This window comes from Piliocolobus tephrosceles, unplaced genomic scaffold (assembly GCF_002776525.5).
Source record: "Piliocolobus tephrosceles isolate RC106 unplaced genomic scaffold, ASM277652v3 unscaffolded_23431, whole genome shotgun sequence".
Lineage (NCBI taxonomy): Eukaryota > Metazoa > Chordata > Mammalia > Primates > Cercopithecidae > Piliocolobus > Piliocolobus tephrosceles.
The window spans coordinates 1-11559 of record NW_022305901.1 but is presented as its reverse complement, the minus strand read 5'-3'; the positions used below and the strand labels follow the sequence as shown (position 1 = coordinate 11559).

At 52.4% G+C, this 11559-nt stretch overlaps 1 protein-coding gene across 1 annotated transcript; it reads left to right on the top strand.

The window, feature by feature from the left end:
* Positions 1-1860: 1860 nt before the first annotated feature.
* LOC111531241 (COMM domain-containing protein 4-like) lies at positions 1861-7714 on the top strand (the record flags this gene model as incomplete). The annotated part of the gene is made up of 6 exons (XM_026450668.1): positions 1861-1930; positions 6093-6166; positions 6677-6714; positions 7017-7136; positions 7297-7376; positions 7646-7714. Coding segments are annotated over 6 exons (451 nt in total), but the record flags the coding sequence as incomplete, so codon positions are not given.
* Between the last annotated feature and the right edge of the window lie 3845 nt (positions 7715-11559).

Genomic DNA, 11559 nt, shown 5'->3' with positions numbered 1-11559 from the left:
CAGCCTCCAGAACTGTGAGAAATAAATGTTTGTGGTTTAAGCCACCCAGTGTGTGGTATTTTGGCATGGCACCCTGAACTAATACATCTCTCCGCCCTACTTCAAACACATGACACTAGAGGGCTTGGCAGTTTGTGTCCCAGCTACCCAGCCAACCCAGACCAGACCAAGCAGAAACTTTTTTCTGGAATTTGCTGAATTGGAACTAATGGAGGGGAGTCCCATTCTTTCTTGGGGTCAAAACCAGGAAGATGGAAGCCTCGTACTGCCAGCAGTCTGACTCTAACCTTGTGGGGAAAGTTGCTCTGAGATCACAAAACTGATCTGCAGACTGAGGTGCAGACAGACACAAGGGAAGGAGCCTGCAAATCCTAACAGTGCTGGTGACTCTGAGTCCAGGTATTCCTGAGACCCAACTGTTCCCTGTTCTGCCCGTGGCTAACTTACTGACCAATGAGCTTCCCCTCTTGCCTAAGCCAACTCAAGTGAATTTTCTGTCACTCACTCCCAAAGAGCCCTGACTGCAATGGCAGGGCATGGCAGGGCTGGGCTGGCTGGGGCAGAGGATGGTGTGGGAGGAATCAGCAGTGACAGGCACATAGGAAGTGCAGTTATCGCGTGGCCTCCATGAGGTCTTCCTCCAACCCCAACTGTGGTCAAGGCTGGACTCATAAGCTCAGTAGGTCAGAGTGAGGGATTTGGTCAGAGGTGCCATGCTCAGGGCCATCTTTCTATGAGCCAGACTCTTGTCATCAAAGGCTTTGCCATCAGAGATAGTTTTAGTCATATCTTGGGTCCACTTGATCCATTGCTGTTCTGCTACCTTCAGGATCTTTACTCTAGGCTCTCCCACGTGGGTGGGAGACTAAAGGCTGTATACACGAGAACACACCGACCTGGGAGCACTCTCAGGATTTAATGACTTGGCAAGGACACCTCGGGCTCTAACACACTGCTGGAGTGGCTCCTTGAAATGTGGATGGAACAGTGGCTGCAGTGAATTAGGTAGAGATTATAGAACTGTATTTGCAAAGCATCAAAGAAGCCAGAAAGTACAGGGAGGTAGGAATGTTGGAATGGTTCGTTACATGCCAGCAGATTCAGAATCCACCACGTGACTATGTGTGCTTGGAGGCCTCACAGGAACTCCCCTCTCTAGGCTACCAAGGAAGGCACTAGTGAGAAGGGCACCTGAATCTTTCCGAGACTCAGTGGCACTGTCCTTTGTAGGCCAGGATCGACAAGAGGAGATGCTGCCATGAGACCAGGCTGCATGGTGTCAGTGGGAATGGTGGAGGGCGAGAACAGCAGATGCCAGGTGGTGGCAGGAAACAACAACAACGAGATCTGGCCCGCAGAAGGCTGCAACACAAAACTGCAATTTCCTAGCCAGTTTTCAGACTGAGATAATTGAGACCTACAGCTCATGGATTGTAGGGGAGGTTGGGTATTCTTGGAAAAAGATCCTGCAACATTATCACATGGTATTCATTCATTATTCTCCAGAAGGATCTGGGGTCATTGATTAGAGTAACAGTAACTGATGAAAAGGGAACACCCAGACGGAGGGTCATTTATATAGTATTAGAGCTGACCCTGGCACCATAAGATCCACAATGCCACCATGTCCCCTCCTCAACAAGACTGAGGACACGTGAAGGCTAGGTAATAAATGGATCCCTGGATGAAGAGGCCACAGCCCCATCCGGTTGTCATTTCTCTGTCACTAAATATGCAATTGATATGAGTATGCTTAGAAGCTAACAGAGCTCTCACTTTACTCCCTGACCTGTGGGTATGAGCCCCTATAGTAGGAAGAGCCCGGGAGAAGTCTCTGAAACTCCCTCTTCCCACTTCCAGGAGCAACGCAGTATTCCAGGTGGAATCACAGAGATTTATCACCTCCCTCAACTGTGACCGCCACCTTATGGTAGTATTCCTACATTTCCCCACCTGTCCCTCGTGCTATTCTTGTCATCATTTTACTTCCACATGTTATAAACCCCACAGTATGTTACTAGTTTTGCCTCAAATATTTCTAGACATCAAAAAATGAGAAAATAGGATCTTTTCGATTTATCCATGTATTTATGATGTCAGTGGTCTCCATTCCTTTGTGTAGATCCAAATTTCTATCTAGTGTCCTTTTTCTTCTGACCAAAGAGCTGCTTGTAACCCTTCTCAGAGTACAGGCCAGCTGGTGATTAGCCTGGCTTTTGTGTGAAACGGTCTTTATCTTGTCTTCATTAAAGTTTTTGAAAACTTTTTATTCCTTTCTTTCTTTCTTTCTTTCTTTCCTTCTTTCTTTCTTTCTTTCTTTCCTTCTTTCCTTCTTTCCTTCTTTCCCTCTTTCCCTCTTTCCCTCTCTCTCTCTCTCTCTCTCTCTTTCTCTCCTTCTCTCCTTCTCTCCTTCTCTCTTTCTCTCTTTCTTTCTTTCTTTCTTTCTTTAAATGAGGCCTCACTATATTGCCCAGGCTGGTCTCAAACTCCTGGCCTCAGACAATCCTCCTGCCTCAGCCTCCCAAAGTGCTGGGGTGATTACAGGCATGAGCCACCACACCTGGCCTCACTGACTTTAACTGCTTTTAATCCCATATCTGCACTGTTGACTTTTTCATCTCTAGTAATACTTTTTTGTTTTATTTTGAGACAAGATCTCACCATGTTGCCCAGGCTGGAGTACAGTGGCGCAATCACAGCTTACTGAAACCTCAACCTCCTGTGTTCAGGTGATCCTCCTGCCTCAGCCTCCTAAGTAACTGGGACTACAGGTTCATGCCACCATGCCTGGCTAATTTTTAAATTACTTATAGAGATAGGTCTCCTTACATTGCCCAGGCTGGTCTTGAACTCCTGGGCTCAAGGAATCCTTGTGTCTAAGCCTCCCAAAGTGCTGGGATTACAGGTGTGAGCTACTGCACCCAGCCTGTGAGTTTTTTGTTGTCGTTTTTAAAAAATATATCTTCCATTTCTCTCTTCTCATCATGTTCAGATTTTTCTAGCCTTCTTGAACATATGGAGCATATTTATAATATTTTTTTAACATCCGTATCTACTAATTACATCATCTCTGGGGCCTATTTCCATTGATTTATTTCTTTCCTGGCTATAGGCTGTAGTTTGCCTGTTTTTGTTTGTTTGTTTGTTTGATAGGGTCTTACTCTGTCACCCAGGCTGGAGAGCAGTTTACTTGTCATGAGCTCTGTCTTTTGAAAACTTGAAAGCCTGCAACAATAAAACCAGCTGCACCTGGTGCATGGGATGGGCATGGAATTGAGGAGAGAGTTCAAACTATGGTCAGCCCTCTGTATCCTCAGGTTCTGGATCCTTGGATTTAACCAACTGCACATCAAAAATATTTGGAAAAAGTAAAACAATAAAAACAAAAATTTATAAATACTTTATCACAGGTACTTACAAAGTATTTATGTTGTATTAGGTATTATAGTAATCTAAAGATGATTTAAAGTATACGGAAGGATGTGCATAAGTTATATGCAAATACTATGCCACATTATATCAGGGACTTGAGCATCTGTGAATTTTGGTATCTCTTGGGTCCTGGAACCAATATCCTGAGGTTACTAAGGGACGACTGTGTTCAATTTCTTCTTTGGTTACTAGTCTATTCTGTAATGTATTTTTGTCGTTGTTTTGTCTTTCAGTTTTTGCCTCTTCAAGTCAATGTCAGAAATTTAGTTGTTCTAGACTACCCATTAGCTCAAAGCTAGCAGTAAGCAGACTACCACTGCAATCTAAGCAACCGATATTTTTTCTCCATCAGATTGGCAAACATTAAGATAAGCATCTATCGATGTTACAGCTGTAGGACGTTTTCCTGAGCATGTTAATTATGACAGCCCTTTTTGCTAGGCACCTAGACGATTCATCAAAATGAAATAAAATACCCACGCACTTGAAGAAGTTATCTGGTTATCTCCTTATCTGGGTGTTGGTACTTAATAAGTTGATGAAAACTTATTAAGCTTTATATTTATAGTAGGTACAATTTTCTGTATGTGTAGTATAGTTCAATAGTTTTTAAAATGTCTTTTGCCACAGTCCGCCACTGTGTATAATGCTATTCGCTTAACAGTGGAAAACATGGCAATGACCTGAATCCCCCTGGCTCCCGGGATCCTACCCCCTTAAGTTAAACAAATAACTTCCACCGTCAGATAAACGCGCAGTTGGCGCTGGTTTTTTTTCCAGGGAAGGATTCTGGGAGAAGGAGGAGGGGACGCCAGCACCTGGTCCCAGGCACTTCCGGTGGGCTGCGGTCCGCTCTCCACCTCACTCCCAGTAGCCCCCTCTCTCCCAGAGGCCGTTAGTCCAAGTCACCTGATAATCGACTCAGCTGACCCGGGGCGCAACCGGAAAAAGAAATTCCCGGGCCCTGGCTTTCTGGCGCGACGATGAGGCACCAGGGGTGAAGCGAGGCATGGGATGCTGGAGCCGGAATGAGGGGGCGCCAGTGGAAAAGGGTGGAGGTTGTCTGCACTGGCCTCTCCTCAAACATAGTGTGTGCGAGCCTGAGGGCTGTGGGTCTGGTAGAGAAAAGTCCACCGCCACCCCGCTTCTGAGACGGGGTGCGGGGGTAGGGGACGGGTAAGACAGAGCGGGCCAGCGGCTCAGAGTCCCCGTGCTTCCGTGGGGTGGGGGAAGGAAGGGCCCCTGCCTCCCAGGGCAGGAAGTGGGGCTTGTCTGGAGCTGGGAGTCCTTTCAGGTCTCAGCCCCAAGAGGACCTCCCAAGGACACCTCCTTCCCCAGCCCTGCTGTGGGGCTTGTACAAGAAACGTGCTTAGAATCAGCCCCCTTAGCACTCTAAGGCGCGGTTAGGTCTCTGCGCCTGGTACCTTAACTATAACTGCCAGTTCAAGCGGCCGATTTCCCCTTCCCTGGAAGCTCAAGTCCTCCCAGTGCCTAGCACACTTCATGGTATAGACTAGGCGCTTAGAACATACGGATGGATGTTAGGAAGCCCTTCCTCTCTTTCCCGACCCAGAAAGTAGTAGTTTTGGGGCTGAGACTTACACATCCATCCATCTGTACGTTCTAAGCGCCTAGTCTATACCACGAAGTGTGCTAGGCATTGGGAGGACTTGAGCTGCGACGGAAAGGGAAATCGGAGGCTTGAATTGGCAGTCATAGTTAAGGTTCCAGGGGCAGAGACCTAACTGCGCCTTGTGTGTAGTGCTAAGGGGGCTCCATGAAGATGCCATCAACTTTAAAGGTAGACGGTAGGAGCTGGCTGGCTGAAGTACAGTTTGTGTACCAGGGGTTGGGAGGCAAGGGTGGGAGGTGTGTGTCTTCAGACAGGAAACAGCATGTGCAGAGAATTCAGGTGAGGGAGAGCATGGCTCCCCAGGAATGAATGCATTTCCCATAGCCGGGAGAGTATCATCTGGAGGTTAGAGAAAGATGAGGCTGGACAAGTAAAGACCAAATCTTCCTGGCTTTTGGATCACCACAGTCAAGTTAATAAACACATCCACCGACCCCCAAAATTTCCTTATGTGAGGGGCTATTTTAGGAAGTATGGTCAAGAAGGGCCGGCCCTTCTTGACCTCTGATAGGCCGGGCCCTATCAGACCCGGGCTGGTCTGATAAAGTGTCACTTGAGCAGAGAGTGGAATGAAATAAAGGATAACAAGTCATGCAGATAGTGCAGCAGGCATGGAGGTGGGATCAAGGCTGGTATCCCTGAGCAGCAGCAGAGAAGCCGGAGTGGCTGGACTGGTGTGGGTATGGGGAAGAGGGGAGAGAGGTCACTCGTCTCTGTGAGGCCCAGGACTTTGTTTTGTCCCATGCTGTACCCCAGAACTTAGAGTGGGAGCTAGCACAGAGAAGGCACTCAATTGATGTTTGCTGAGCAGACAAATGCCTGGAGTAGACCTCAGAGCAGGGTTTGGTGGCAGGGTGGGTCAGGAAAGAGTTCACTCAACAGCCTGTTGAGTGAACAAGAGGCCAGAGGGTATCCATCTATGATGGGAACCAGGGGTCCCTGCTGGGCAGCAGTGTGGGAGACACATGGATCCTGGCCTTACCTCAGCCTTCCCTCCAGCCTGATTACCTGCCTCCCTCCCTTGCAGAGGTTCCGGTTCTGTGGTGATCTGGACTGTCGCGACCGGGTCCTGGCTGAGATCATCATGCTGGCCAAGATGGTTGAGTGCACAGGGTCTACTCTGGGTGGAGGAGGGGTGCCGGGCTGGTGATTGTGGGTGTAGAGGATGGTGAGGTTTCTCTGGGGTTAGGGCCTCAGTGCTCTCAGCCTGTGCTACCATGCTTTGTGACCATGATCAGTGGCTGGCCTGCACTGAGTCAGTCCCCAGGAAGGAGGCGTGAGGTTTACCAGCCTGGCTGATTTAAGGAATTCTCTTGCAGTCTTCTGTGAAGTTGTGGCTGCTCTGCAGCCAGGTACTAAAGAGCTGCTGGGACGGGGGACTGATGTGACTGCAACACCCAGCACCCCATTGTCCCATGACCTCATGACCCCTAGTGCCCTGAAACTCTGCGCTAGGCCCAGGGAGACAGGTGACCCCGTCTGTCAACCTCTCTGGGTACCTCCCATACTTCTTTCCAGCCTGTCTGTTCCTTATCACAGGACCCAGGCTGTGGATGAGGGGCTGGTGAACAGGGGCATGGCACCCTCTTAAGGTCACCTTTCCCCATGGTGTGAAAACATCCTGAAGCTCAAGGCTGATGCCAAGTTTGGTGAGTACCCCGCTGAGTCCACAGGCCCCAGGCAACCTTGGGACCTCGACCTGGTGCCTGGTACAGAGGAACCCCACCACCCCTCCCAGCAGCATCCTTAACCCGCCTTCCCTAGTGGAGGAGCATGAGGGAAAGAAAGACATTGACAGTCCCACCTTCCTGTCCTCTGCCAGCTCCTGGTGGAGCAGTAGCAGTGCCTGTGGCTTCAGGGTGTCTGGAGGCTTTGAGCTGAAGTTAATAGGGCAACAGGGAGGTGGCTGGGGCCACAGTGATACCCCCTGCCCCACCCACAGGTCCCTCAGAGTCAGGCGATGTGAAGGCCACAGTGGCAGTGCTGAGTTTCATCCTCTCCAGTGCGGCCAAGCACAGTGTCGATGGCGGATGCTTGTCCAGTGAACTGCAGCGGCTGGGGCTGCCCAAAGGTACGGGTTGTGAGTGGGCAGCTGGGCAGCCTGTGGGCCAAGGGCTGCTAGAGAGGGGACCAGGCCCTGTGACCCTGAGGTATATCCTCCCCTGTCTGGGCCAGGAACCCAAGCCCAGCCCCCACCTGCTACCTCCAGAGCTACTCCGTTCTACCCCCAGAGCACGCGGCCAGCGTGCGCCACTCTTATGAGGAGAAGCAGAGCCCCTTGCAGAAGCACTTGGGGTCTGCAACCTACGCAGTAAGTATGAGGCCAGCCAGTGTCCGCGCTCATTCTAGGAGGTGCACGCAGCATGCAAAGTGCATGGAGAGTCCAGGGAGACGACTTAACCACGGTCACATGCTGAGCAGCCGCAGAGCTGGGACCTGGCCCTGGGTCTCCTGACTCCACGGGCTGTGTGATGTGTACATACAGGATCAGACCTTGCCCTTTCCTCCTAGCTGACCCTTTCCTAGCCCCCCATGCCCCATGTGTGAGCACCCAGCTCACTCTCGTTCCTCCCTCTCCAGAGTGTGGTCCCTGGCAGCACGAGTGGGAGAAGGGACAGCAGAGACTGTGGACCCCTCAGCTGCACCTAAGACCTCTGTGTGGTCTAGCTGTGTGTGCTTGGGGAGGTTTTTGGCCACCATTTCCCCCTCTGTAAATGCGACCGATGCCTGTGGCATGGAGGGTGGGAGGCCGGTGTGAGTGCCAAGCACTTGGAGCAGGGCCCTGAGTGAGCATGGACGTGGGAGCAGGGGTGTTCCTTGACTTTATACACCATGGGGATGGGAGTGTGGCTCCCTGCATGGGTTGACAAGGCATTGCTTTTCCCCACCCCACCTCTGTCCCAGCCCTGCAAGTCCAGTCCTTGGGGGTCTAGGAGGGAAAAAGCCCCTGGCTGTGTGACCTTGGGCTGGTGTCTGGCCCTCTCTGGCTGAGTTTCTGGGAAAGTCAGCACCCAAGGAACGCCCTCCAGTTTAGCACCTTGACAAGAAGGGTGGGGACACTGGGATCAGGCCCACCCCTGTGGTCCCAAACCCCTTGGCCCCAGCTGGAGGATGATGAGACGCTGGGCTTCGGTGGGGGAATAAGGGGTGTAAAGGGGCCTGCTCACCCCTCAGCTTGGCTCAAAGGCTCAAGGCATCAAAGGCTCAGCCTGCCCCTCAGGAAGGAGCCCAGGCCCAGCCAGACACTCGCCAGGACAAGGGTAACTGTGACGAGCAGGAGCCCCAGGATGAGGAGAGCCACGGCATAGCTGGAGATGAAGGTGTCCAGCAGGCTGGAGGCTTTGGGGCTAGGAGAGCCTAGAGCAGAGCAAGAAGGCTATGACCAGGCAAGGCCCTGCCTCTCAGACTTCTCAGAAGGCAGAATCTGCACCCGGAAGGTGCTGCAGGAACAGAGAGCTGGGGCTAGAAGCACCTTGGAGGGCTCCACGAGGAGGGGAGGCAGGCTTCCGATCAGGGCATGCGGAGGCAGCAAGTCCAAGGGAGGAGGCAGATGGACAGAGGGAGGGGGCCTGCAGAGGGGAGGAGGTACTGACTGAGGTCTAGGATGACCGTATCTACCAAGAGGCCCTCTGCCTCGCCCAGGGTGTGCAGACCCTGGCACACACTGTCTCACACAAGGGTCTGGACTGGCGCTGCCCTGAAGAAGGTGGCACCCAATCTGGTGGTCAGTGGGTCCGGCTTGGTGGGAGGATCATCACAGAGTTCAGGGGCCTGGGAAGCCTTAGGGAACTAGGGTAGGTCATCTCTTCCAGCCTCATGCCCTCAACCCCAGAACCCTGGTGTGAGCCCTGGGTCACCCAGGACCACCCTGGACCCACTGGAATTCCTCCAGCACCACTTGGTCAAAGTTCTGCAGAGGTCTGAGGATACGGGTCAGCTGGGAGTCAGGAGAGGATGAAGAGGGTCACAGCTCTACCAGACGAAGCCTCATTCCTTGTGGCGCACGGCCCACCCCTCTGATGTGGGCCCTAAACCTCCAGCTGGCCCAGCCCTGTAGAGTAGGTGCCCAAAGGCATCTGTAGCCATTCCTGTCATGCTGGTCTCCCCCAGGGCCCCTTCTGGAACCTGTTACCACAGATCTCACGGTGGGGGGTACAGCTTAGTCTCCTTTCCTTCTCATCCCCCTCATAGGGACTTTGTCCACCAAGGCCCCTGACCACTAGGGGACCCACATCCATGGCCTCCTTCTTTCTGACTGCTGGCCCTTCCACAGCCTGGATACTTGAGCCCTGGGCAGAGGGGTAATGATCCCAGGACTGTTCACAGGCAGAGAGGGTACTTGGCACCAGGCCCTGACTCCTTGCACTGAGCTCAGCAGGAGGCGTGTCACCAAGGCCCCCTTGGCAGAAGGGGCTTAGCCCTGACAGCCAATCACTCGCCATCCCTGCATGTTCCTGCTGGGCATCCACCCTGGGGACCCAGCTTTCCCGCTGCCCCCAGCTGCTGGCAGCCCCATCTTGACTCATCCAGGGTCCTGGAGGCCGCTCCAGGTAGCAGCCAGCAGCTGGGAGGAGCACTTGATGTTTCTACATCTTTTTTTACGGAGCTCCCTTCAGTGGGAAGGGCCATAGACTCAAGGGAGACTGCAGGCCACCCCTTCCCCACTCCCTGGCTGTGTGGGCTTCCAGCTCAGGAATCTGACTGGAAGGATGGGACTGTCCTGTCACAGAGGCAGGTCTGAGTAGTCCAGGCCCAGTTTTACCCTCCAGCAGGGCCCCTCCTATTCATTTGTCCAGCTGGCTTTGCCCAAAGCACAAGCGCTGTCTATGTGGACTGTGTCCCCTGTCCCCAAGGGGAGTCTGGCTCCAGTCCTGGCTTGGAACTCGGAGACCTTAGTATCAGAGGCCACATCTGCTAGGGTAGACCAGCATTGTCTGCCCACAGCCAGGGCAGGTACCGTGTTGGCAGCCCCAGACCTGACACCACTGCTCCCATGTCCCCTCTCCGCTTCCATCCTGCACACTACGTACACTACATGCTGTCCCTGATGAATCCAAGCTGTCAGCTTCCATCAGCTTGGCCGGGAAGTCACGCTGACTGTAAGAAGAATGGTGCAGCCTGAGTTGGGGGCTAAGTGGGAATGAGCCTGGTGTGGGGTGGGGGAGGTGGGGCTGAGGCAGGTGTCTGGCACCTCTCTGCTTATCTTCCCTTCTCCCTTGTCCACGAAGGAGGCATCTTCTCCATGTCCCTCTGCCACCCCGGGGACATAAAACACTGCCCCAGCCCCAGGTCTGTCTTCCCTTGGACATAGCCCACCTACCTTCCTGTGGGACTCAGGGCTTTGTTTTGTCCTGTGGCCAACATGAGAAACAATTATCCCTGCTCTGCTCAGCTGAGAGAGGACAAACTGAGGCAGAGCAGGGGAACAACTCTGTCATTGTCTGCCTGTTAATGGCAGAGTCAACCATCAGCCCTTCCCTGAGTGTCAGGCCCAGTGGACACCAAGCGTGGAGGCTGTATTAGTCCATTTTGCGTTGCTCTAGAGGATCACCCGAGACTGGATTATTTATTTTTGAGACGAAGTCTAGCTCTGTCACCTAGGCTGGAGTACAGTGACATAATCTCAGATCACTGCAACCTCCGCCTCCTGGGTTCAGGCTATTCTCCTGCCTCAGCCTCCCGAGTACCCGGAATTACAGCCATGCACCACCATGTCTGGCTAATTTTTTGTATCTTTAGTAGAGACAAGGTTTTGAGACAGAGTTTCACTCTGGGCCAGGCTAGAGTGCAATGGCGTGATTTTGGCTCAGTGCAACATCTGCCTCCCAGGTTCAAGCAATTTTCATGCCTCAGCCTCCCAAGTAGCTGGGATTACAGGCATGCACCACCATGCCTGGCCAATTTTGTATTTTTAGTAGAGACGGGGTTTCACCAAGTTGGCCAGGCTGGTCTTGAACTCTTAACCTCAAATGATTCACCCGCCTCGGCCTCCCAAAGCGCTAGGATTACAGGCATGAGCCACCGCTCCCAGCCCTGAGACAGGGTAATTTATAAAAGAGATTTATTTGCCTCACAGTTCTGCATGCTGTACAAGCATCTGCTAGGCTTCTCGTGAAGCCTCAGGAAGCTTTTACTCATGGCGGTAGGCAAAAAGGGAGGAGGCGTGTTGCATGGTGAGAGAGGAAGCAAGAGAGGGGAGGCATCAGGCTCTTTGAAACAACTAGCTCTCCTGTGAACTCATAGAAAACTCACTCATTGAATCACTCGAACCAGGGAGGTGGAGGATGCAGTGAGCCGAGATCGTGCCACTGCACTCCAGCCTGAGCTGTGAGCGAGACTCTGTCTCAAAAACAAAAAGAAAAAAGAAAAAGAAAAAAAACCTCACTCATTACTGTGGGGAGGCCACTAAGCCATTCATGAGGGATCTCCCACCATGACCCAAGCACCTCACACTCTAGGCCCCACCTCCAGCATTGGGGATCACATTTCAACAC